Source organism: Ascidia mentula, chromosome 9 (genome assembly GCF_947561715.1).
Source record: "Ascidia mentula chromosome 9, kaAscMent1.1, whole genome shotgun sequence".
In the NCBI taxonomy this organism is placed as follows: domain Eukaryota; kingdom Metazoa; phylum Chordata; class Ascidiacea; order Phlebobranchia; family Ascidiidae; genus Ascidia; species Ascidia mentula.
The window spans coordinates 846439-872774 of NC_138574.1; the positions used below are offsets into that span (position 1 = coordinate 846439).

Below are 26336 nucleotides of genomic sequence, written 5' to 3' on the forward strand. Positions count from 1 at the left end.
CGATACGAATTCCTGTTCAATACAATATAGTAGGCAACTGAAGTATAGGCCTAAGTGCTTCACGGTTGTACAAGATTTACTTGGCAAATATCACAACTTGATTGGTTTCAGTTTTGATAAAAATATATTTTGCAGCAACCCTGGATGTGCGACGGAGGCTCAGGAAAGACTTCTTCGTATCGTTGATTTGATCGATTTGAGAAAGTTTCTTGCAGAGCTTAAATTGATGCAACTTTGTTCGAAGGCTCTAAAACTTTAACAATCGTCGATTGTTACGAACGTATTTTCAAAATATTATCTGTGTATGGTGCGAACGGAAGTCTAAATAAAAGCTTCTCTTTTAATGATTGCGGTTGCCATTAATGGCAGATCGGTTGCGATGATTAACGAAAGGTTAGACGAGATAAGTGACGTTTAAAATTATATAATACGTCACCTTTCTCAAAACACAAACGGCGTTAGAATTTTCGGTAAAACAGAGCCGTGTTTTTGTGTTGGTGCAAGCAGTCAGACGCATTGCGCAGTGTTTGATTCGTATTGGTTCGTCTCTAACTGGCTTCAAGCATGTTTCGCATTACAGTTTTGATGGCAACTTGTGTTTTCTTAGCTCCACTTTATGAAGGTAAGTGACATGTAACGAAAATGTGTTGTGACGTCATAGTGAGTAAAAGTTGAAGACTTCTGGACATTATCAATACGGTGGTCTGTGACGACACCAGTTTCTAATCAAATTCTCGAATTTAGACAACGTAAAATATAAATCAATTCGTCTTGACATCGTTGGTTGTAAAAAAGGTGTGAGCTCTAAATCCTGAACCGCAAATGTTTATTAGCGCCAATGATCGCATAGATTTTCTCCAGGGCAGCTTAACTACGTTCCCGTGGGTTCAGGTGCCTGTTTTAAGAACCACTGAATTAAGGCAAACAACAAAATCACCTTCGGGTTTTTCGTGAATTTCGTCACGATACAAGTTATCTATAGGTTCGATTGAAACTGGAGTGGCCGAGTTCACCTTGGCGCCAAATACTCCCAGACAAAACGTCACAATTGTGTTCGAGAGGTGTTTCGTGATCAGGCCCCTGCACGTGGAGACGCGAATTAGAAAGAATACCAGAGCATATCAAGGTTACGTCGTTTACACAGCAAGCATCAATCTTACTTCATTTGTAGCTGAAATAAGGCGGAGAGATGGGGCGGGATGGGCGAGCACAGCATTTGTGATGGAATGGAAATCGTACCAGTTTACAGGTAAGCTAATGGTCACGCCTTTATACTTTTAATAGATACTGTTTGTTCAACCGAGAAATAATGCTTCATAAAGCAATCGTGTTATGACATATTTGCTAACGTTGTGAAACGGAAGAAATTGGAACTTTTTCAATAATTTGTTGCTGTACAAAGAGCGCAGCAGTGATTTTTATGCATGCTATATTTCTATCAGCTGTATATAATCTAATCAGTGGTGGACAACCAGTGAGTCGTTTCAACATATACTACTATCACCTGTCATCTGTCGGACTTACCTGGCAAAGTGCTCGAGATCACTGTATGTCAGTGGCTAACGGAGACCTATGCAATAGTTCGCAAATCTGCCACAACGGCAGCGTCAGGTTGACCGGAACAGCGTTTGGTAGTGATTGGACACCTATCAGGTAAAAATACATACGTTATAAGCACCATCACCTTTTGGCAATATCCTATTGGTGGAAACAAAGTTGACAGACTGAGCATTAGCGTAGCAGGCAAGGTACATGCTGATATGGATCGATAAGTCCTGACGGTGTGCAAACCTGCTTTGACATGACAGAGTGGGCATAATTCTTCCTCTAACATTTATCAACATGAAAAATGTTTTGGGCTGAATATACATAACAAGACTGCGACAGGAGAGTTTTATGTAGCGGCGTATCAAAGATAAAATATCTGAATGTATTGACTGTTAGGTTTACTGGCTGTCGTTTTTTAATGTATAGATTGTGGACAATAAAATAGCATAATGTTGGTTGGTTAATATTGTAAGACTGCTGTGCGTATTCTTCCCAAATTAATTTTAGGCGATTTTAGGTCAAAGTTTGTTTGTGTTGTAACAAATCGCCAGTGACAAATCTCTAATGCTTATACATTTGCCAGCTCATCTAAATGACAGCACGGTAAAAATAATAAATAATTATACTCCGTGTGACTGTGGGCTTACGTACAAGGACCAACACAGCACTGTGGTGACTGCGTATTTTGTTTCTTCAGAGGAAAAACCAATGACTGGTTGCAGATTGGAGACGAACAAGGGGGAAGGAACTTTTGCCGCGAATTTTTCGAAATATTTAAAAAGGCGCCTGAATGGAGTCTTGAATTTCCAGGTTGTCAATACTTCACCCCTTATGATGGCTGCTCCCCGAGAGGCCATGTCTTCTGCTGCCGATCTGTGAACTAAAAAGGCGCTTGCGCCTTTTTTCGTCACAATGCTCTTTATTCGCTTAACTTCAACAAAGAACATGTTCATTAAAATCCATCTGAGCTGTCCACAGATTGCTTTGTAGAATTTAACATGTAATTATTTCTTTTATAGCTTTGTTGATTAAGCTTATTTTTTTAACAAAAACTTTTTTTGTGTGTGAGTTGTATAGATAGCGTGGCAAAGGTGAACCGTGTATTCTGAAATGTTATGCTTTGTGCTGTGAAAACGTTTGAAACACTTCATTGATCATTTATATGAGAGGTAGCTGTAATTGTGATGCTCGGAAATAGACAATGATAAAATGTAAAATGCCTGAAAATGTTGGAACACATGTTGTTGTACGCCACCTTATTCTGCGATAAATATCACTGTACAGTTTCACATTCAGTTGGTCCAGCGACCAACAATACTGTTGCAGATGTGAGTTAAGAAAGCACTTTTGAATGAAATTGCTGGATGCTCCCCTATTCATTTACGTTAACGACAAGAAGTTTGCGAAAACTAATTGTTACGGACAAGAACGCTTACTGGTAAGAAATAATATTTTTCCCGCCTTCACAGTCATTTTGTTATGGATATCTTGTGACGTAACAAGCACCTTATGTTCATCTCTTTTCGACTAATGGAATGTTTGGATTGTTGTATGTTGTGGGCATAAATCAGTATGTGATAGCAATATTCTGTTTAAATATGGTGCGGTCCGAAGCTTTTCAAAATCACTTTAGAATACAATTTTGAAATTGTTGTATGAATGATCGGATTGCAAATAAAAGTGCATATTAAACACTTGTCATTAGTGGTTTGTAAAGTGACTAATCCAGCACCAGCCATTAGTATGACAGCTCGTAACCATTGTACCTTTTTAAAACCTTTCTCTACCTTGTAAGCTAGACTATGATGACGTCACTGCTATGCAGATTTTATTCGTCGTGCGTGATGGCCAGACCGATTTGAACTCAGTTCTCAGCTTTTGCACTCACTTGTCCCTTGTTAAGCATGGTCAGTACATTTAGCATAGATTTTAAACATAATATAGTGTTCGCATGACTAATCTAATTTCAGCAAATAATGAAAGCTTGAACGAATAAGCATTTAGTTGCAGCAAAGGAATAATTGTATTCAAATTATTCAGTCGCCACAGAGGAAATGTAGTCGTCAACACATTATCGATATAACGTCAGTTATTTGCTTCAATAAAAATGTTTAAAACTTAATCGAAATGCTCATTTGGTTACGATACAGATATACAGAAAGTGGAGAGGTTTGAAGCAAGGATTCTCGAAAATTAAGTAAACTTCGTACATGTTAACCATGTGTGATGGATTGTATAAGCTTTTTGGTTATAAGAACGTGGACGTTGTCGATACGAGTGCCTGTGCAATACAATATGGTGGGCAACTGAAGTGTAAGTGCTTGTCGGAGTTGCTGGTGTGGTCTCACGAGTGACTCCAGTCGTTAATTTGAAAGTGAGGGTCTTGTTGCAGTAAAGTATGGTCAAGGCTATGTGTACGTTTAGGCTAAATAAGTAGAAACGTGTCTACACCACGGGAAATATATGCTTAAAATGCAGTTTCAATGCTAATCAGTTCGGTTTGCGGCAAATTCCAAACAAACTGTGACGTAACAATCAAACATTAGCGAAAACATTGCGTCACAACACAGTGCAACCGATGATGGTACAAGGAAAAATAGACTCTATTGATTATGGCAACTATTGTGCATTGAAATTTATGGACTCTCAGGAACAAGAAAACTTGACCAAAGATTTACTGGTCGCTTGTTTGGGCTCCATGGACACTTAGTGGCCGTGAATGCATAGGATATAGAAGGCATTTGATTGAGGTGTCGTCTGCAAGGGCATATATACGCATGATCTATTCTCGGTATGATTGGAAGTTGGCAATGTATTGGAAAAAAATTAAGCAAACCAATTGGTTGCTGATGCTGTCAGATATAATGTTTAGTCAATTAAATCAATGTTTTTTTTGTGTTTCCTAGGGCATCTGTGATCAATTCCTATTTCCTCTTAAATGTTAACTATGTTGTATCTAAACTATGTAGGGTAATTTGCAAACTAATCAGCCTTTAGCGGCGTTACCCGACTGACTGTGAACCAAACTATGAAACTGTCACCCGAGACCAAGAATTGTTCAAGTGGTTTAAGATTTATTTTAGGTTGCATTGTTATCTTCTGTGCTGTATACTGACAAGGTAAGTGTTTAATTTGGTAAATACTGGGGAAAGAATCTATTAGACTTTTGTACTTAAGTAACGTAATATATTGATTACAATTGAATAGCGTTTAATGATTATTAAATGAATGGCGTTTAATGATATAATAAATGATTATTGAAATATATAAAAGCAACAAAATAGTGAAATAAACTTTTAGCACAGTGGCACTCAAACAGTCGAACTATCACAAGCATACTCGATATGTCAGAAAAACACCGCTGGTACGCCACATTACAAGTTTGCTTTTAGCACTGGTTATCACGCCCGTCCAGTCGTGCTGAAAATATTGGTTATTTGTAAACATCTTAGTAAAACGTAACTTACGTAGGGAATCATATCTCCCTGCCAACAAATTAACATTCTGTTGTGATTAAAGCTTCCATCGACACTGGTACAATCAGCCTCCAATCAGAGTCAACCGAATCAAAACTTAATGTAACCATTGTGTACGAAAGATGTTTCATACAAAAGGCCTTGCACGTTGATGCCATGGCGAACGTCTCCTCAGCCCTGAGTATGAAGTTTAATATTTACGTGGTGAAGATCAATCTTCTCTCGTTTGAAGCGGAATTGGAGAGGACAGATTCGGTCACTGGATGGGGCATGACTAACTTTGAAATTACATGGAAAACTTATCAGAACACAGGTAACGACATATGTCATGTGGTGATGGGATTCAAATATTTTAGCCTCCGTTTCTTTCATTAGCAGCATGCTATAGTAATTAACCATGGGATTATATTGCTTGAAGTGAAACATAGGCTCATGCGGTTGGCTGTTAAATTGCCGTGGAAATTTCTCAATTTCATAACAATGACATTCATAGGCCTTATTTTGATATTTATGGCCCCCTTAGACTCGAATGGGTCCTGCTGGCCCCCTTTGCGGGGCCTGGGCATACAAGAGGTTTAATGCATAATTTTTACAAACAGCACTCTTACCTCTATTTCTACACAGCTGCTTACAACGTCACCCCAGGAAACTTCAATATATTCTATACCTACATCTCCCCGATGGTTCTAACTTGGACATACGCACAAGCGTATTGTAAATCCGTAACCAACAGAAACCTGTGCACGATCGCACAAGCCTGCACCAACGACACCGTGAGATTGATTGGTCATGCATTTGGAGATACTTGGACGGCAGTTCTGTAAGTCACTGTTTGTTTGTTGGTTTAGGTGGGTTTTTGTTAAAAGTAACAGTTAAACTGATGTCACAAAAACTAAGAAATATAGTTTGTGAAATAGAAATAACAAAGTCAGAAGTCTGCTGGTAACCGTGTACAAGGCAAACGTTTGAAACACTAGCCTCGGATTTTCTGTTTCCCAAGTATTTTGCACCTAATTGTAGTTATATTAAAAATCACTTAACCAATAGAACCAAAACATTTTTCAAACTTATTTCTTTTTTCAAAGTGAAGGACAGGGTCATTGGATTCAAGTTGGAACTGAAGTGAATTATGCCCACTGCGTAGATCACGTGACGTTATTCGGCGTTCCCTCATGGTGTGAACAAACCGGTGTTTGCCCTCCCTGGCAAGCGCGTGATCCTTACGACCCGTGTATTTTGAAAGGCCATGTATTGTGCAATGAAACCGTGTGAAAACTCTTCAACATTCATTGAGACGTGTAGTTTTGTGCTCGGCGATAATTAAAAAGTGCTGCACAAATGGATAAGTTTGCGTATGTTGTTCAAACGTAATTTTGACACGCAAAAGTAAATATTTATTTTGCTGGGGCTAACATCTATATTTTGTGACGTCATAATATCACCAACCTGTTATTCAATGTTTGCTTTGATGTGTTGTACAGCACGTTCCCATAAAATGTATTTGTTACTGGCTAAGTAGTTGTGGCGATTTTTTGGGATTTTTTTAAAAAAAATTTATTACAAATGAACCATTAGCCTACTGCTTCACAAGCCTTTAGTAGTGTGAGTCTATCACCTACTTAAAAACAATAACATAAGCTAGCTCACATGGCAAGCTGTTTTTCAATCCTCCATGCGCAGCTTAGTTACTGTTTTTAACTTCTCCTCTTTGGAACTTTTCGCAGGAAGAAATTTCCATTTCCAACTACCGTATTTTACGGACCATAAAGCGCACCCGATTATAAGGCGCACTGTCAATAAATTGCTTTGATTTTTAGTTTTTTGTACATACATAAGGCGCACCGGGCCAGAGTCATAGAAATCACGCACCGGGCTATAGAACGCAACGTATTTTAAGGAGTATGGGTTACCGTATAAAGTTTACTTGTTACGTAATAAATGTAAGCAAGTCACAATAGTACAATGAGCAAAAGAAAAAATGAGCCTAGTGAATATCACAGTTGCTTTTACCGTAGTTATTGTGTAAGACGGTGGTTTATTCATATAATAATAGTATCGGTACTGGTTTTGAGGCAATAAAGCACTACTTGATCCATACATTAGGCGCACCGGCTTATAAGGCGCACGATCAATTTATGAGGAAAAAAAGGATTTATATTTGCGCCTTATGATCCGTAAAATACGGTAAACTGAATTTCTCCCTTGACCTTTGTCATGTGTTCATTCATGTGCAACGATTTTTTTGCGCAAGTTTATTTTTACATAAGGGGCATCAATATTTGCTATTCGAAACAACATTACCGACAAAGATTTAAAAAAATATCAAAAAAGAATAAAACTGTGACGGAAAAGAAATTTGTTCGGTGGTTGTTATCGACAAAAAATGACCACTAGGCATCGTTGTTGTTCAAAGTTTCAACATTCTAACGAGAAAATGCCTAGGGGCATATGTACAATTTAATGCGTTGGAATGCAGTTAATTGGGATTCGTAAATACTTGTAAATAAATCAGTTGTGTAGTGCAGTTGTAGGTCTAAAATATTTAAAATGTTAATCAGTATAATTAGTCTTTCCACTGTTGTGGGCATTTTTTAAGTTTTTGAATGTGTTTAACTGCTTTGTGAATAAATGAAATATAAATGAAGGCTTGTCAATTTAAATGAGGAAACTGATGTTGCTTGTAGAACAAGTGAAATCGATTTTTGTAAAAAATCTGCTGACATTAATGGGAGACTTGTGGCTAAGTGGCTTCACTAATACACATAACACTTGCCATTAATGATGTCCCAGAGAACAAGACAATGTGTAACAGTGCCAGATCTCAATCAATGTGCAAATCTTTGTTAACTGCTTTTTTTCTAACAATTATTTTGAGGAAATGCCAATCGCTATACCATATTTAAAAAAATTCGTTTAACTAATATTTTGAAACATATAGGCCTATTTTGGTTTCGTAGATTTTCTATTGGTTTATAATGATACCGACAGTTATAAAAGTTTTGTTGAGTGACGATCCCTCTTCTGTTGTGGAGGTTCCAATTACACCAAATACCACAGCTACAGATGTTGTCGAATGTTGCAAGGAACCGGGTGAACAAAATTGCCACCTTGCTGAACTTTGGAGAGGCAGAGAAAGAAGTGTCAGCGCCAATGAGAAACCCTACACTATTTTACAACAGTGGGGGTCTCATGCACCTGAAGTTCGCTTTTGCCTAAAACATGTTAATGTGCCAGACCACATGTCTAAATCTTCCGGTGATGATAGGAAAGAACAGTTGTACAATTCCTGCATTATCGAGGATGGCAAGGTGATGTCGCGCAATGGAACTGATGTTAGTCTTGCAGAACTTAAGGAAATTGCTCAAAGGCAGCAGCAGCAGATCGAACAGCAACAACAAACTTTGGTTGGCAAAGAGCAGCGTTTGAGGTTTTTGAAACATCAAATGCAACAACAGCAAATCGCCATGAATGACAATGATAAACTTCAACGTCTTCGTGAGAAAGCAGAAATGCAAGAAGCAAAACTGCGTAAAATTCGTGCTCTCCAAGGCAAGGTGGAACAAAAGCGTTACCAAAACACCACTATTTCCACAGAACTGGATGCAGTGAAATCATTGTTTGAGGAAAAGCAACATGAGTTAAAAACAGCTATGACTAAAGTACAGGAACTCACTAACCAACTTGATGAGTTGAGATCTGGTTCTGTTGGAAATGTCCCAAACACTGTTGCTTTAGCCAATGGATCGGGTTATCAGCATTATGAGCTTGATAAGCTGAAGCAAGAGATGGACATTTTAAATCGAATGAACGAAGAACAACAAAGGCGCCTGTTGGAACAACGTCAAATGCTTCAAAGAAGAAATGAAGATGCAACTGACTTGGACAAACGGATCGAGGAACTGACACAACGTCTTCACCAGAAGCGATTGGAAAATGGCTCAGAAACATATGCTAATGGTGTGAAGTCGTCATCAAACATTCCAACTAAAATGCATACCATTGTAGCAGCCGTCGAACCTTTGGTAAAACAAACAGATCCAAATGTGGCCCCAAACAAACATTCCCAACCAATGTACAGGCCAGATTATGGTTCACAAAGTGGGAAAGGAATGCTTTCTGGAAACAACATTATCAGTAGAATTGACCAACAGCCAAACACCATTCCACCCAGAGGTCAGCCAGAAGGATTAAACAATGCAATACCCGATCAAAACATGTCATACAGATACCCACAAGACCCAGACGCCTATAACAAATCATATGGAATGGGCAGCAATTTCCAAAGGCCCCAGTCTGCAATGGCCCAACTCTTTCCAGATGTTCCTCACGCTCACCCAAAATCAGAATCACTTACAGCAAAAGTAAGGCCTATGTATCAAAAGTCACTGCAAGAAGGTGACCAACAAACTTCTCCTAATGTTGGATATTATCCTCTTAACTCACAAGGGCCTGCCAACTTGTTTGCTTACAAACCACCTCCATCAACTTCCAGCTACCTGCAGTCAAATGTTTCTGTTCTTCCCAACGGGAACATCAAATACACACAAGCCAAAACGCATGACTTGCCACCTCCATATCCAAATGCCGCTGATATTGATGGGGGAAAGTCATACCATTTACCACATGGAAATCAAGCTGATCGCTCAATTACTGTTGACATAGAAGCATTACGAAGAAAATTTGCCCATGCTCCACGGCCACTGAAGAAGAGAAGTTCAATCACAGAACCTGAAAGACCTCAAGGACCTAATATTCCCAAGCTTTTGTATGATCAAATTTACAAAAAAGCAGACACTCCGTTTTATCGCCCACACATAGAGCAGCCTCACCGCAGCACTCCGCCACCCCCTTATGCTGACCCTGGCAATATGAGTGCAATTCCCGAAAAACCAACCCCGCCACCTGCAGCCAAACCAAATAAGATAAGTGAACCCCCAGTTGCCCCCAAACCTGTTGCAAAGCCGCAGCCTAGTGTGATTCCCGAGGAAAGCATAGATGAACCTGATGATGTAAAAAGTGAATCTTCTTTCGACGATTCTCTTCCACCAATTAAAGTGCCAAAAGGACCATCTAAAATCCAACCCAAGGGCATATTGAAACCTATAAATAGACCCCCTAAATTGCCGGGCCGAAGGATTCGCTTTGATCCTCTTGCACTTCTGTTGGATGCATCCTTGGAAGGTGAATTTGAGCTTGTTAAAGAAATTATCACGGAGGTAAGAGATCCAAGCGGAGCTAATGATGAGGGGATCACTGCTCTGCATAATGCTGTGTGTGCCGGTCACTTTGAACTGGTCAGGTTCTTGGTCCATTATGGAAGTGACATAAATGCTTCGGACACAGATGGATGGACTCCTTTGCATTGCGCCGCGTCTTGTAATAATCTTGCAATGGCGCGTTTCCTTGTTGAAAACGGGGCTTGTATTTTTGCCGCGACTCTGAGCGACGGTGAAACAGCTGCTGATAAGTGTGAGCAGTTAGATGAAGGGTACTTACCCTGTTCTGAGTACTTGTATGGGATCCAGGAAAAACTGGGGGTTGTTAGGCAAGGTCAAGTTTATGCCCTCTTCGATTACTCGGCCAATAACAAAGATGAGTTGACCTTCGGTGATGGAGACTGCTTGACCATTGCAAAGCGTGGTGATGATATTGAGAAAGAGTGGTGGTGGGCACGATTGAATGAAAAAGAGGGATATGTTCCAAGAAACCTTTTGGGAATGTGGCCGAGAATCAAGCCAAAAGATGAGAACAATTGAACCTTGTTTGTTGTTTGTAAATATTTTGTCTGAACCTATTAACTTCTTTATATAGCCACCACTACCATAACTAATGTATTCACCAGTGTTTGTGCATTTCTTTACTTTTTTTGTTTTTGGTACAAAGGGTTATAGGTTTGTACTAGGAAACATTCAAAGCCAAAACATCGGTCTCTATTATGTGTTTTCTGTATTTTGTCTGTTTTTTTATTTTGGTACTTTAAAGTTGCGGTATTGCTTGTAGGTGCTGGTTCAAATGGTACTTCCCTAATGAATTCATCACTTTATTCATATAAACTTTGATCTTCCTTTAATCAATTAATTCTGCACTTTCTTTCATTATGTTTGTGGTGTTTAAATTACTTTTATTCTTTCATTAACTGAACCATCCCATGATTTTTAATGAATTGAATAGATTTGGTTTGTAATTAAAAGACACTGTATAATGCACCCCCTGAAGTTGGCAATCTAGCTATGCTAACACACATTTAATAACACAATTTATGTTTATTTTTCATGATGTGCTGTGCTCAATTAAAACAACATAGATTAGTAAAGTGTGTTGACATGGATAAAGATGATGAAAATGTGGATGTTGTCAGATTAGCTGGTTTGGTGTCAGATGCTGAAGATAGCAAGATTCCTTCTCTTCTGCTACAACTGAAAGGTAACAGAAAATATTCTTGTTTGTGAAACAAATGTTAGATAAATCAGGCCATACTGTGTCAACCACTAAATGTGTTATCTTTTTTTTTTTAATAATGTTAGTAATTGTAGGAATTTACAATGTTAAACATTTCATAATAAACGCGAAATTGTTTTTTGTCTGCTTTATATGATTTTACAACAAATTTATGTAAGGTAATATTTTAAACAGTGTGTGGATGTTACATATGACAATCTGTATGTTCATATTATTTGGTTAGTTTTTGAATAACAGCAGCGAGTGAATGAATACTGTTTAATATTTGGTTAAGCCCACCACTTGTGTTTATTTTCCAAGGGGTTGTATTGTTTCTTAAAATAAGTCACTTCATAGTACATGAATGCCAATGTTTTTATTAGATTTAATTGAAAATTGTCCACCTGAGTCGAAAGAATTGAGAGTGCTGAGAAGAACTATTTGGAAATACGACCTGCTGTCATGGTGTGCCATTTGTTTGACGTACGACTATACCAAGGTAAAGAAGCAAATGGTCTTAAATTTTAACTATGTGTGGAAATTTGGTAATGGGCTTGGATTAAATATGTAAATGCCACAAAAGCTGCATAAGAAGCTTAACCAGGTTTCTATTCCTTGAAAAAACGGATATTTGAAGTGCTGTGGTTCATTAAGTCCTCTAACACACCTTTAAGAACCACTTAGCGTACAAAGGGTGAACAACTTGACCTCTTTGTGTATAAAGCTTTTTTTGTGCAATATTTTATAGAATGCATCAACTGTCCATGTTAAAGGCAAATTAAACTATGTAGTTTTACCTAACTGTACATAAAATGTGTATGTATGTTATTGTGTTTTTTGTATGAACAAAAAACATATGCCAGATGTTTCAATGCGTGCAGAGTTGTAATGTCCTTATTTCCAAGAAGGATCCTTATCTTTAAGGACAAAAAATCTTGCTGCATATCTTTGTATTTGTTTTTTGTGTTGTCCGAACTCAAACAACAATGTTCAAGGAATCTTATTCGTTGAAAATACTCTAATTTCTGTAACACCCCAATATCAGAAACCCCCAACCCCCACTCCCCCCAAAAAAAAACATTATTGCATAAATCTGTAAAATCAAATTTTGTGGCGACAGCAGTATTATAATAGAAACATTGTTAAAGGATTATATTCCTTTTCCAGCCTTTTTTTGGTTTTAGATCAATGGCAGCCCAGACTACATGACATCTGCAGTAATTCATTGTCAAATTTAAAATAACTAAATACCATTACCATAGTAACCAGAATTTTACTGTTCCTCAGGTTAAAGGTGGACTTCAATCAGCTTCAATCATAGCTGAAGTGCTCTGTGATTCTTGTTGCTTCATTGATGTGACCGAATCGCAGGAATTCTCTCAATCAACTTTACCAGCTGCTGTGCAAAGCTGCCTTAAGTTATTGAGACAGTTTCAACAACATATAGTTGATGGCATTAAGGTGAAATTCATGTGTCTGACATTTGCTTCTGTTTAACGTTTAGCACATGTATATATTTAGAACTTTGACAGATAGCAGAAAATTTAATGAAGTAAGGATACATATTACTGTCTGTCCTAAAATGATTTTGCTAACAAGCGTTGGCCTGTTTCAGGTATATATTTGTGAAAACAAAAAAATATTCGCTTTTCTGCAATCAGCTGTAGTAGTACTGATGATGAACTAAGTATAGGTTCGAAACGTTTACTATAAAATGATTAACAGCATCTTAGCTTTGGCTTTTTTATTCAAAGTTATCAACTCCACTTATTTTGCACCCAAAAAAATATTTATCCATAAAAACATACTTTGTTTTACCATCTTTGTGCTGCTCTAACTTCCATATGAACACCTAATTATGGCTTGCTGTATCGTTTCAGCCACCTTCTACACAAACAAAACCTGATGCCCAGCTTGCAGAGGAAATATATTCACAACTCAGACATCTCATCTCTACCCACCCACATTTGTGCACATCCATGTTGAACTCAAATGATCTCCTTCGACTGATGATGGAGGATGATTTGGGAAAAGAATTTGTCTTAAATTCAATTTCACTTGTAAGGAGAGCAATCCGTGTCAACAAGTAAGCAACTATGTCTGTGTTTTGCTAGGTGTGAATGCATTATGTATGATTATGTTAAATGGGTATCTTGTAATAGTGAAAGTATATTGTGATAACCATTGTGCATTTTATTGATTGAACAGTGTACAGACTTGTACAGACCGGTTAATTGCATAATTCGTTTTACTGCATAGGGATTGCAAAACCCAAGCCATATCCTACTACATTGGATAATCACATACTGTGGACATAATAATCACATAAAGAAGCTTGGCAAATTGTCTATGTAATTAACCGGATTATTCTGTAACTGCACTGGCCATTTTTTTTTTATCGTGAAATATTCGGTTAATCATGGTTTAGATTTTATTTTTTAAATTTTTTATTAATCAAGTAGAATGATACGTGTTTTCATAAACACCTTTAAAAACTGTTGGTTCATCTTTACTCTTTGGGTTTCATTATTGACTCTGCATAGACATTGCGTCCAACAAATCACAAAGAAGAACCTGCAATCGCTGTTGGATGAGCTTGTGTACAAGTTGACTGCATCCGAAGATGACGAACTGGCTCATGCTTCCACGAGCCTCATCATTGCACTAACCGAAGTCAATCATTCCATACTAAATGTTCTTGTGACCAGATTTAAGTATGTCACAGTGCAACAAAACCAATTTTATAGAAATCTTAAGGCTAGCTGGTGAAGATGTAGCTGTTTAAATTGCTACCTTGAATAAACCTTACATTTCACTTGTCATATAATCTTATGCCAACACCGCAATAGGAAAATAATTCATTTCCGTAATTAAATATAACTTGGATATGTTTGTGTCTCTTTTTTGCTTTTTTCATAAACTACCTAACTATTTTTAAAAGATGCAAACCAAGAATTCAGATAATATACTGACGGGTAAAGATAGGCACCAGCCACCATGTACAAAGCAAAGATATACCACCAGTAGTCTGAAAAAATATATTGCTCTTTTTTTTGCAGGGGGCTGAAAGCAGTGTTAGGGAGATGGAATGAGCATGGATTTGATAAAGAATTACAAACTCTTATCACCTTGCTTGAAACTGGATCCATTGAAAATGTTTTGTTTTCAAAGAAGAAAGATGCAGTCACCACTATTTGGGCGTACTACCAGGTATTCTGCATACTAAATGAGAGTTAGGATTGACAAATTGAGGTTGTGTTTTGATATTAATTGTTTGTTTTAATTAATACAAACGTAGGTCGCATTAGGTCCAGGACAAAACTTACTGTGTACTGCCATCCGCACATTTGGAAAAAGTTCATACTGTAAACATGTCTTGCTTTTCTCCAAATTTGTAAAGTTATTGCACAAAATGAATACAAGTTTTTTTTTGTGTATGTGTTTGTCAACCATGTTTGATTACAATAACTAGTTTTTGCGATTGGTTGTACGCAACTATTTATAAGACTAAAAAAGTTTCGAAACTCTTAAATTTAATGTGTGTTGATCAATTTGTGTTGCAAAAAATTTGGGTTTGTTTTTACCAACAAATTAACAAACAAATCTCTTGTTTCAAGGGTTGGAAAACCAGGACAAGGATGAACAAATTAAAGCAGACTCTCCCAAAACTTCAGCAGAGCTTCCGGAAGAAGAGACTGGCGAGAAAAGATGAAGAGGAGACAAGAAAACTTGCTGCAATTGAGGATTCTAGGTTGAAGTTGGAGCAGAAAAGATCATTTCGGAAATCAAAGGAAAGACATTTGCGTGCTCTAGAGATTCTACCTGCTGGTAAGATAGTGACAAAACCACTAATAAATTGAAAATGTCATGAAACTCTTGTGCATAAATAAAACATTGTTGTGTTACAAAAGCATTTGCCTTGTCCAGTTGCTGCAAAAAACATAGCGTTTGCATGTTTTTTAACGTTGCATTGTTCATGTAAGTGCTATTATGACAAATACGTATTTGTATCATCCAACTGATCTTCCATAGATATAAAAATTATCTATTTCTGCCACAATAGACTCCACGTAAGTAGCATGCATCACAGCATCTGTCCCAAACACACATTACCATTGAAGTTTTGGTAACCAAGACGATTCAAGTGTTAATGGTCACCCAACTATTTCTTTATTTATTAGATAACGACTATTTTTCTGTAAACTTACCACAGATCAAATTAACCATCACATCAGAACACGCGAAGCTGAAGCAGCCACAAGGATTCAAGCTCACTGGAGGGCGCATGCTCAACGCAAAGTTTTCTTCAAAGAGAAAAAACAACAAAAAAGAAACACAGCTGCAGTCGTCATCCAAAAAGCAGTGAGTTGGAAATTAATTTTCAGGAATTCGGCCATCATTGCATCTATCGTTTGCTTGTGGGTTTATTTGTAAGTGGATATTTCGATTCAATTCAAATTCAAAACAAAAATATATGGTGAATGTGGCTCCTCAGCTGTAGCCGAGTCAGATATTGTGTTTCATGAAATATGGTAACTATATAGTTTATAGTGGTCAGGTTATAATGGGGCGTGACGCACAACTTGTCAGGCGAACTTTTTGATGAGAAATCACCGCTATATGTGTCGAGTATAGGAAATCCTGTGTAGAACAAATAAACTCTATCACAACAATTTACTGCACCAGCGTTTTCGGTAACTCTTCGCAATGTTTTGCACCCCTTATTTTACTTTGTGCTCTGTATGTGGACTTATTATGTCCGGATAAAAAAATATTAAGGACGTTCAATGTTTCCAGTACCGAAAAACATCAACTCGACAGAAGACTTTGCAAAAACCACCCTCACCTTCTATTGTTGATCGAAGTGAAATATCCGATGACCGGAGAGAGGAATTAAAAACTAGGATTGAACATTGGCAAGCGGTCAACAAGGTACGAAGTGAATACAGTGACAACACAGAGATCTATGTTAACGCTTTCCTTCCTTGCAACCCAAAGTGTGTTGCTTGTGGATACCACAATATCAATGCTATACTAACAAATACATTTTATTTCACTAAAGTTATTCAAGCTGCACTAATAAGACCTCCTATGTGAAACACTACCGTAACTACTGCTTGTACTCTTTTCGTGATCAATTCAGGAAGGCTGTGACCTATGTCTGTTTTGCACTTCGCTTTGGCACTTTGGTTTGAGATAATTCACTTTTTTTTTTAGAAAGATAGTAGCAGTGAATTTCCCCTTGAAGGTTAGCCATTTTGATCAAAAACGTAAACACGGGAACAGCAGAAATAATTATGTGATTAAAAAACTGTTATCGCTCGGTAATCGCGTAATACGTGTTGACGCACAATTTTAACTTCCTTCTTATTTCACAGAGGACTGGAGTTAGTCGGAAAGAAGCGGACGATAACCACAAGATGGCGCAAAAGATGTTGTTGGATTATCGGTGTCGGGGGTTGAAGGAAAATGGAAGAAAGCAGGAGTTGGAGGCGCTGATGGCGAAAATCAACACCGAACTTGAAATTCTCAACAGTAAGCAAACCTACTGTTTATGTGTAACGTTGTATGATGTGAGAACGTGCTTTTGTGTAATAGAAACTACATTTTAATAATCTGTCCACAATTGGCACAATTAAATGCAACTTTTTTGACCGACGTCCCACCTGCTATTCAGCACCCGCTAATAGAAACTATACTTGAACCATAAGCTACCCAAACTGCCAATCAGGGCGTTCGGTTTTACACAGAATGAAGATGTTCAAAATAATAATTGACTTGCGATTTAGCAAGTTGTAATACTATAAGAGAGTGTTGGACATCTGTAGAACATGCTGTAACGCAGTCTGAAACTATTTAGACTTGCCTAGCCTCGAAGCAGCAAGTCCCGATGACGTAGACCGTCTTGCGTGCAATGCTCACGTGACACAGAATGCGGCACAAATGGAACACAGCAAACAGTTGCGTCTCCTCGAGCTGCCCTGGTGGAAACGCCTGCGTGATGTAAACGATGACGAGGCATGGGACGATTGGTGACGTCATAGGAATGACGTGAAAATTTTTTGCGCACTGTGATGACATTTTTAGTGGCTGCTTTGATGTAGTTTATTTTTTAAATGATGATGATAATATGTCGAATCATATATTTTTTGTACTGTGTTATTAAAATATATATTTTTAATAGTTGTCACCTTTTTGTCAACAAAATTTAAATATAGAAAATAGTCCCGCTGAGTATAACAAAACTACTACGGTATCATGAATTTATTCAGAATGTTAGCGCTGCTATACAAATGCTCGCAAACATCATCAACATTATAGTCTACTCTAGACAAGGTTGTTACGTGTTTAAGAGGTTAAAATACGTTAAGTAAATGGGTATAATTGTTCACTCAGTTAAAATTTATTTATAATATTTTGAAATCCCACATTAAAACGCAGTCTGCAAAGTACATCATTAACCTTATAGGATCCTATTGTGAAAATATCCTGCCTACTGAAGATATATTAAAATTTATGTAGTTAAAATGTATCTAGAAAAAAATCGAATTCGTCGCTCCACAAAGTCACACAGTCAAAGAACTGTCTTCGCCATTCTCATCCTCCTTGGTGAGCTGAAAAGAACAGATAAAATTGACAATGCTTCGTCAGTAGTCAGAAAACGTTACAATTTTACGTTTAAACAGAGCTGCTACCAGTCAACAATGCTCCTTGTCATTCTATTAATAATACCAAGTTTTGGTATAAAAGCTTGTTGCATGATAATTACTTTTGCACTGTGATGGTGTTTCTTAAAATTCGGACCCAACGTTTATCCACTGAAATCGCAAATAAACCCAATTCCCTTAATTATTGCTTTACGTTTTTCAAACACAACAACCAGTTAAATCCTTGGTTTGGGCTTCTAACTTACGACCTTCATTTGTTTCAGTCGAGTAGTGTTTTTAAAATTACGTACGTTAAATTTTTGCTGCAAGTACAGCATGGCGTCGTGGATTGACACAAATTCCTCATATTCATCCGCCGATTCGTAATACGAAAGTCGATCCAAGGCCTTCTGTACATCGGCTGTCAGAAAAATGGAAATGTTTGTTTGTTTAAGCTAGAACGAATACATATCGAAAGGCACTGAACAGCTTAAAAATGTTGGGAATTGGGTAAACATGCTGTAGATGCTGCTGGGATCAACTGCTGGAGGTAACTTGTTTGGTAAAAATTCTACTTGTTGCTTAGCCTATGTGTAAACAGTTTTAAGTTGAGTTTAACTACTTCAAGAGAAAAGACATGTATTGCTTCCTAAGCAAACAACACTTACCATTTACGTTAGATAAAATCCATAGTACTCCAATTTCTTTGTAGCTTTTTCGCAGCTGTAATGAGATAAAAAAACACGTATAAATGGTTTTCTTTGCCCTGATGATTTATCCACACGCGTAAAATAGTTACACTTCAAACAATTTATGCGTCATAATTGGGCCCATAAAAATTAGAATTCAGGAAAGCAAATGAAACGAGTTGGGAAAATGGCTGTACCTGCATGCCGTGGCTAAGCGTTAAAGATATTGTGGACTATTGTCGTTACCTTGGCATAACTTTCTTAACATTTTTGTATCAAGTTTATGTGTAGCAGGTACACATGTGCATAATTTTGTACCCAAAACTTTGCCATTGTATATAGTGTTTGCCAATGTCAAACAAAACAAGTGTACAATTGCAACTGTCAATATTTTAACTGGGCTATATCGGTGTATCTACTAACAAAATACAACGATGTTATACAACTAAATTCGTCCAAAAATTAAGGCGTCTTGACTTAAATGACTAAAATAATTGGAAAGCTTTTTTAAATTTATTTTTTAAAGTTGGTTAAGCATACCAATTTTATAGCTTTCACCGCCACTATATCCATCGTAGTGATAGACGAACAGTCAATGATGACTGCCCTCAAACCATTTGTATCGTCAGCACTTTGATTGTTGCCCGCTGTTGTTTCTTCAGCAAGTTCAAATCTACAAATGGCAACAATTCACATAGATTATAATCAGACCACACAGTAAGTTTCATCTTATATTTTGGCTGTTTTTTTGAAGATATTTGCCGTTTGGTAGCCACTTCAATGAAACAACCAATATGAGGTTGGTGATCACATAATTTAGTATGACACTGTAGCGTGTTTCCTTTTTTGTAAGAAATTTGTTCTTGATATGCTGCAAATCAAAGATCATAATTTTTCAATTAAAGTAGCTGCAATAGGTGGAAGCCCAAAAGAATTTTGACCACTGCCCCTAATGACGTGTGCTGGCCACTAATTGGGCAAGTGGCTTACTTGTTGGCGTCGCCGTTCTTCGTGCTTTTCCCCAACTTCTTACGTTTGGAAGCTTCCTTCTGTCGCTGAGTAATAACTTCATCTGTAAACCAATGGGTACCTTTCAACTGACTGTCTGGGTTGTTTGATAAAAGCTACTAGTAATTTGGTTCACGTTTAGCTTGTTCGTGACTCAGCGGTCTTTCAACAGACAGGAATGTTTGAATCAATCACAAACACACGTGAAGGTCCATCAATAACAACCGTCTTTCGAAAACACAGAGATTTAATTTCGCTCATTCTTCGTAGCTGAAGCACTAATGTTGTTTCTGGTCTTAACCTCGCTCATCCATTTGTTTGCATTGCTCCTTGTTTAACAACCACATCCCCGACTGTTTCGTCCCATTTGCACGTTTCGTTGCAACGAAGGAATTTCTGTTCGCTCAATTTGTTTTCGTCGCTTACCTGGGTTCACTCCAGTTGCTTTAAACAACTTTTCCTTGAAAAAATCTTTGTTCACGTAGAAAAGCATGGAGTTAAATTTGAACACAACAACTCCTTGCCTGCGTTCGGCCTGTTGACAATATAAAATGAATGTGCCCAAGTTTTGGTTTCCTTGTTTCTAAAACAATATTTGCTTAATTATGTAAGCATGGTCAAAATTTTATAATTACTAACTTTTGTTGTATCGGGCAATTTTTGCAAGCTGTTATATACAAATTACACGTAGTTCGTGTTGCTTGGTGTGTTTTGCCTTAGTTATTTTTTTCCTTACCCTTTTATAAATCTTAGAATCCACGTATATCCCTGAGTCCTTGACGCTCGCCAGGACTTCATATGAAGGACATTGATTGCGCAGAACCGAAATAATCATCGCGAAACCAATGCTTGCGAAGAGACCGATATCGACACCGAGAGAGCAGATCGCCAGGAAGGTGAAAACCCATATTAACTAAATAACAATGCCAGGTATGGTTAAATTCGTTGATCGGTGAGACGTCGTTCCAAATCAGAACAGCAATCAGTCTAGCGTAAAACCAGTGTTTCGGTGTATCAAGTTTCGCCAACTGCGCAAATACTCTAACTAACGGGGGCTTAAGCGTGGATTTTGACAAGACGTCATACGATAACGTTTATCTGTGTTTTTTCGAAAAAGTTGAAAGCATTCGTTTAAAAACGGCCACGTTTCAACTATTTAACCCAGACTTTCCACACTTTCGTATATTGACCCGTGTAACCGCAACCTACCCCGTCCGCCACAGACGCCTTAAATGTTGGCCATATGAGGTTGAACTGTTTGAGAACACCGAGAAGCCCCACAGCTACAATACATCCCAATACTGATCTTGGCATTGGTTCGAATAAGGGTCCAGCGGCCAGGATTGTCACCAGCAAAATTATTGTTGTTATAATGCCAGAAACCTGCAAAAAGCATAGTACATTTAAATGTTTTCAGTTTTAGTTCATAGGGCACCTCAAACAGAAAATTCTCTGTCACCCCTTGGTGCCAATACGTTGATCATATTTAAACAATAAATATCCTATTGCAAAAACCTATACTTGGTATTTTTGCTTCGTCACCGTACATATTGCCCAATACCTGTGATTTCCCTCCCGAGTTAACTTGTATTTGACATCTCGCCAACGCAGCTGCGTTCGGAAAGCACTGAAAGAAAGCTGGAACCAAGTTTGTCATTCCGTATGCAATCAATTCCTGTAAAAAATATCCTACAACTTTCTTGCGACTAATTTAAGTTGGAAGAAAGGTTTAAAAATGTCACGGTTTGGGTTTTTGTGCACAAGATTACTCAAGACTTAACCTTAGTGTTCGTTAACATACCTGGTTTGAGTCGATCTTGTATCCAAACTTTAAGGCGTAGAACTTGCTCACAGATATATTGAGAGCAAATCCTACAATAGCAACACCGAAAGCCTCGCCGACAATTCCTCCCAGTATGCTTACATCGGGAATTCTCGGTGGTGGAAATCTGAAAAGAAATTTTGTAGTTTATCTGGATTAATATTTTTGAAAATGAAAGCCAAATCTAAAATGCTGTTAATCAATTAATTCAATTAATTCTGATTAACAGCATTTTAGCTTTGGCTTTCATTTTCAAAGTTATCAACTCCAAATATTTTGCACCCAAGTGGATTAATGTTACTTCACGTTTCCCTTTAGGCTTTTAAAAACAAGCCCACTCTCCTTTAAAAGCGCCGCACGGAAATGCCGTGTTTTGCACCCGATGATTGCCTATTTTCAACTGTTGTTTTGCTAACGGCTGAAGTTGTAACGGTTTTAACAAAACAGCAAGATCAACGCAATAAAAGTTGCATGAGAAAACGATTGAAATTGGATTTATATTTAGAGAAGAAACATAGCCTTTGACTCACCCGAGGGGCATATTATCAACAATATCAACTCCCCAAAGTCCTTTGAAGTTTCCAAAGTATGAAGCAATGATGGAAACTACAACCAGGACCACTTCGGTGGGTATGGGAACCTTCAGTTTGTCGCTGTATACAAATTAAATTTTAGTGTTTTGCGGGAATCGTTTAGGGACTAATATGGAAGTGACAAAAAGAAACGTAAAAGTCCAAGAAGGGCTGGTAGCAATTGTACCTGTATCGTTCGTTAACTTCCCTCATTGTAACCAAGATGATGATACAAATAATTGAGATTATTAGAGTTGCTATGTGTGTGTTGGGTAGGCTGGTGAAAATGTAACCCCAACTCTGAAAAAAATATAGAAATTTCGACTCTGCCTTTTTGTTGCACACAATAGGTATTTTGAATTTGTGGCTGTGTTATTATAATTTGCTGTTGCTGTCACGAATGTTATGATCAGGGCGTCGATTTTTTTCTGCGTGTCGAACATCTTGAGATAAATTGTCGTGCGTGTCGAACAGTAAAAATGTCGTATCTGGTAACTAACGCATGAGAACGACCAGGCTTATTTCAATTACAGGATTCTTGTACTTGCATAAGTTTGGAATAGGCGTTAAAATAACGACAAAACAATTAAAAACCTTGCATGTTGTGGGCTGCTATGTCTCTTTTAAGGTCCGATTGAACGAAAAATGGCACTTGTTTCATGTTAATGCCACATGTTTGGTAACAATGCTCCATGTTTGGAAACAATGGTTAGTTTAGGTTTAACGCGCTTATTCACTGAACGTTAAAGCAAGTGTTGGTTGGTTTTTGCATGGATTTTGTCCAAAAATGTATTGCGGTTGCGTTTATTTAGCCGTCTAAACAGACAGATTTATTTTGGATGGGGATCCCGAAAGATTATGCCATTAAGTTTTCATCACTACACAACCGAAATACAAATTTCTCCCCAAAAAATTGATTGTGTTTTAATTTAAACGACTTGTACTGGCACTGACGTCTTGCAACCACCGGCATGTACGGCGAAAAATTGACAAATACATGTCAATAGCAAAATCGTTGCCGTCCAATCTTCGCAAAAAGAAAACTAGTAAGATCGATGTGAATGTTGCAAGATTGACGTGACCGATACGTTAGGCTAAATTTAGTAATTATGGTAATTCAATTTACGGACTTTGGTAGTTAACAATAGCGTTGGTCTTTATACCGATAACTTAAAATTTATTCACGCCGCCCGTGTCGAACAGTGGTGTCGCGTGTCGAACACTTAGAATGGCGAAGAAGGCATAAATCGACACCCTGGTTATGATCTAACCAACTGGCCATCAGGCGCAAACATAAACGTAGATTTTATTGTACCGACGTTTCGGTTTCATTAAGGTTTTAGTGAGGAATCACTGAAAAAATGCCACCGCAACCCCGCTCTTTTTGTTGCATTATATTGCGTTGATGTTGAAACCCAAACTTTTTTTATTATTTTTTTTTGACCACACCGGGGTTTGAACCCAGGATATCACGAATCCCAATAACCTTTTCTTCTTGGTAAACGCGCTTGACCAATGCTGCCAATCACTTATGAAGAAAAGTTACCAGATAAAATGCACCAATCCCGGTTCTCGGTTGCGGGGGAATCCCGAGTATAGCCGGCATTTGTGACAGAACCACGTAAAGCGCGGCAGCAGTTGTGAATCCTTGTAGCAATGGTTCTGACATGTATGTTGTGATCATTCCAAATCTCAGGAGTCCGAACACGAACTGCGATCACGTGATTTTTGTTAAGCTAAATTAGGCTGATAGGTTGTACCACTAATGTCAACGTAAAAGTAATTTAAAACTAGTAATTTCACATGGTCATTAAAAGTCTTAAAATTGTTTGACATCAACATTTTTATTTATAAGATGACCGCCCTAACAACAATAATGCAGTCATGAGGATTTACTTGGAATATTCCCATCAACAGGCAAAGCGCCGAAGCGACCGCGATTCTTCTGGCATAGAAATCATCGAGTTGCATCTGATACATGTCTTGCACATCTGGGGACATCTGTGAGTAAACATTGATGTTTTTGGTTAAATGCGAAGTGCATGTTGTTAGACTAAAAACAATTATAAGTTTATTTGAATTGCTGGAAGTGCTCAATGCAGGGAATTCAAAAACCCAGTGTTACCGTCAGTTTTTCAGTATTACCAACTTTCTGCTAAAAATGGTAAAAGCAACAAATCTACATGAAAATCTCTTCGTTTAGAAACTATAGCAACTGGGCATCATTTTGATTTTAACGAGTTTTGACTTCTACCGTTGTCATGTTCAATGGTGATGGCATAACAGGTCGTTGTGATTCCGGTACGTATCTGATAACAACAGCTTGTGTGAGAAGACTTGGAATGGCGAAGGTTCCAACCGACAAGTGTCTCGATGTTCCCATTAGAACGTAGATAAGTACAGTCCAGAATGTGACGTAAAGTCCGTAGATCGCTGGAACACCAGCCAGGGCAGAGAACGCTAGACCTGAAAGTTTAAAACACAAATAGGGACTATAGTTTGTCTAATGGGGCTGAAAATGTTATTAGAGGTTGATGAAGATGCTTTGTGTGTTTTGCACTTTTCTACAAAAATATCTTTGTTTTAAACGAAGGTTAAACAATATGGAACTGGTTCGGGAATATTCCTTCTAATTTGCATTTATGGAAACCTATAGATGATTCATAAATGCACAAACTTATGATACTTGAAATCAGTGGTGCACAATTCAAACGATTATTCGTGTGTTATTTGTTACTGCAAACTATGTATCACGTGCCAAACATTTGTGCAACCTGATGGGAAAAAGTTTGATTTTGTTGAATCCAACAAAGCCAACACACTATTAAGGACGACTCTTGAAAAATATTTTCCAACATTCGAGGTGAAAATCTATATATAACGCGTACCCAGTGCTGTGCACCCATGCGTAATACACTTACTCTGTGGTATGTGTACCAGCCCCACAGTAATCCCTGCCAGTAGATCTCCCGCCCACCATTTCTTGAGCTTGTATCTCGGAAACCAATGCAAGATCGGAAACAAACCGAACAAAATGTCGAGCAACCTCGATCCACTGCAGCTTGTGAAGTAATTTTTCGCTTTCAATACAAGGTTTGGCCTTTCCTTGACTTCAGCTGGACCGGTGACGTTCTTTTGAAATCCTGATGATGTGTGTACTGGTCGGTCGATGACGTAACGGGTGATGATGTCATCGTCTCTATGGAGAAAAATAGAGTCGGTATCGGTAAATTTAAGTTGTGTGGTAAAAATGCGACTTATTCGGAAATATTTATTGAAGCAAGATAGAAGATGCTTGGAATAGTTTTCCTCTTATTAGGGTTTTCTTAATTATTCTTTTTTTACAAATCTTATCACACGTATTCTCACCTCGTCATTTCTGTGACTGATGGATTTTCAAAATGCAGGCTTTCCTCTGGCATGCTAAAATAAACGTTTTGAGAGACATGTTTAAAACCACTTCACCAACCTAAACTGAAATTGCACTGTGTTTCACATCGCTTGCAAAGTAATGCTTTAAGTTGAGCAATCACTAATTGATATAAATTCAAACAAACGTCGAACTACATACATGGGCGGTGATTTCCCTAATTAAAATTCACTGGTAAGTTTTGCTTCATTATCTCACACCAACCGATACTCAGTCTCCAGTGTAGCGCATAGGAAATACTTTAGACATAGTAACATGTTAGGAAGTCACGTTGCCCCGGCTCACTACACAATGCCTCCTGGCCGCAATAATTATGGTATTATTGTTATTATAGCAGCTCTAGGTCTCAACCGCGCAAAAAATGGTAAACCTATTTGAAACACCAAAGATTTACTGTAAAATGTTTTTCATACCTTTAGAAAAAATCCTCGTTTGCATCCGGTTTGGTCGCCGAGCATCCAAGACGAATGTTTATATTCTGCTCTGTTTGTACGAAACCTTTTTCTTTTCAGGGCCGACTTAGTAAAGACTATATAAAGCTTAAAAGCGCGACTAACGCACAAATCAATATATCCTCCTGGATATTTGTAATCTTATTGTTTGCTCGGGGACAATGCATAGTTTTGTTGATTTTCTCAAACATTTTCATGCGAGCGCAAATATTTCAAGCATTACTAATAAATCTAATAAACATCCGTTTAATTTT

At 37.8% G+C, this 26336-nt stretch overlaps 3 protein-coding genes across 4 annotated transcripts; 2 read left to right on the forward strand and 1 right to left on the reverse strand.

The window, feature by feature from the left end:
• Positions 1-320: 320 nt before the first annotated feature.
• On the forward strand, positions 321-3149 carry LOC145914132 (uncharacterized). Its single transcript, XM_083001912.1, has 4 exons — positions 321-622; positions 983-1249; positions 1443-1653; positions 2246-3149. Exons 1-4 carry the CDS (start codon positions 565-567, stop codon positions 2430-2432), a joined length of 723 nt encoding a protein of 240 aa, XP_082858038.1. The 5' UTR covers positions 321-564; the 3' UTR covers positions 2433-3149.
• A 4817-nt stretch (positions 3150-7966) lies between these two features.
• On the forward strand, positions 7967-17637 carry LOC145914683 (IQ calmodulin-binding motif-containing protein 1-like). 2 transcript variants are annotated; one of them, XM_083002499.1, is made up of 11 exons: positions 10796-11447; positions 11846-11961; positions 12750-12923; positions 13343-13548; positions 14006-14176; positions 14522-14672; positions 15080-15290; positions 15676-15824; positions 16260-16394; positions 16841-16997; positions 17323-17637. In XM_083002499.1, the coding sequence occupies exons 1-11, from the start codon at positions 11297-11299 to the stop codon at positions 17496-17498; spliced, it is 1797 nt and encodes a 598-aa protein (XP_082858625.1). In that variant the 5' UTR covers positions 10796-11296; the 3' UTR covers positions 17499-17637. The 2 variants fall into 2 exon arrangements, 1 of the variants encoding a protein (XP_082858625.1); XR_014403388.1 differs by lacking the exons at positions 12750-12923; positions 13343-13548; positions 14006-14176; ... (4 more) ...; positions 16841-16997; positions 17323-17637 and having other exon boundaries at positions 7967-11447.
• Positions 17638-17711: 74 nt separating this feature from the next.
• LOC145914684 (prestin-like) lies at positions 17712-26121 on the reverse strand. The gene is made up of 18 exons (XM_083002500.1): positions 26044-26121; positions 25570-25623; positions 25122-25399; positions 24455-24666; positions 24097-24201; positions 23747-23911; positions 22388-22500; positions 22159-22281; positions 21608-21755; positions 21368-21481; positions 21016-21189; positions 20543-20719; positions 20233-20341; positions 19789-19870; positions 19339-19471; positions 18778-18832; positions 18421-18530; positions 17712-18076 (listed from the first exon to the last, which is right to left on the reverse strand). The coding sequence occupies exons 2-18, from the start codon at positions 25620-25622 to the stop codon at positions 18029-18031; spliced, it is 2199 nt and encodes a 732-aa protein (XP_082858626.1). The 5' UTR covers position 25623; positions 26044-26121; the 3' UTR covers positions 17712-18028.
• Between the last annotated feature and the right edge of the window lie 215 nt (positions 26122-26336).

Coding starts and splice junctions, on each gene's coding strand:
- LOC145914132 (XM_083001912.1), top strand. CDS start 565: ATGTTTCGCATTACAGTTTTGATGGCAACTTGTGTTTTCTTAGCTCCA. Junction 623..982: donor CTTAGCTCCACTTTATGAAG/GTAAGTGACATG, acceptor AGTTATCTATAG/GTTCGATTGAAACTGGAGTG. Junction 1,654..2,245: donor AGTGATTGGACACCTATCAG/GTAAAAATACAT, acceptor TTGTTTCTTCAG/AGGAAAAACCAATGACTGGT.
- LOC145914683 (XM_083002499.1), top strand. CDS start 11,297: ATGATGTGCTGTGCTCAATTAAAACAACATAGATTAGTAAAGTGTGTT. Junction 13,549..14,005: donor AGAGCAATCCGTGTCAACAA/GTAAGCAACTAT, acceptor GACTCTGCATAG/ACATTGCGTCCAACAAATCA. Junction 14,673..15,079: donor CTATTTGGGCGTACTACCAG/GTATTCTGCATA, acceptor TCTTGTTTCAAG/GGTTGGAAAACCAGGACAAG.
- LOC145914684 (XM_083002500.1), bottom strand. CDS start 25,622: ATGCCAGAGGAAAGCCTGCATTTTGAAAATCCATCAGTCACAGAAATG. Junction 23,912..24,096: donor TGTTGATGGGAATATTCCAA/GTAAATCCTCAT, acceptor ACGTGATCGCAG/TTCGTGTTCGGACTCCTGAG. Junction 18,833..19,338: donor CGGTGAAAGCTATAAAATTG/GTATGCTTAACC, acceptor ATCTCATTACAG/CTGCGAAAAAGCTACAAAGA.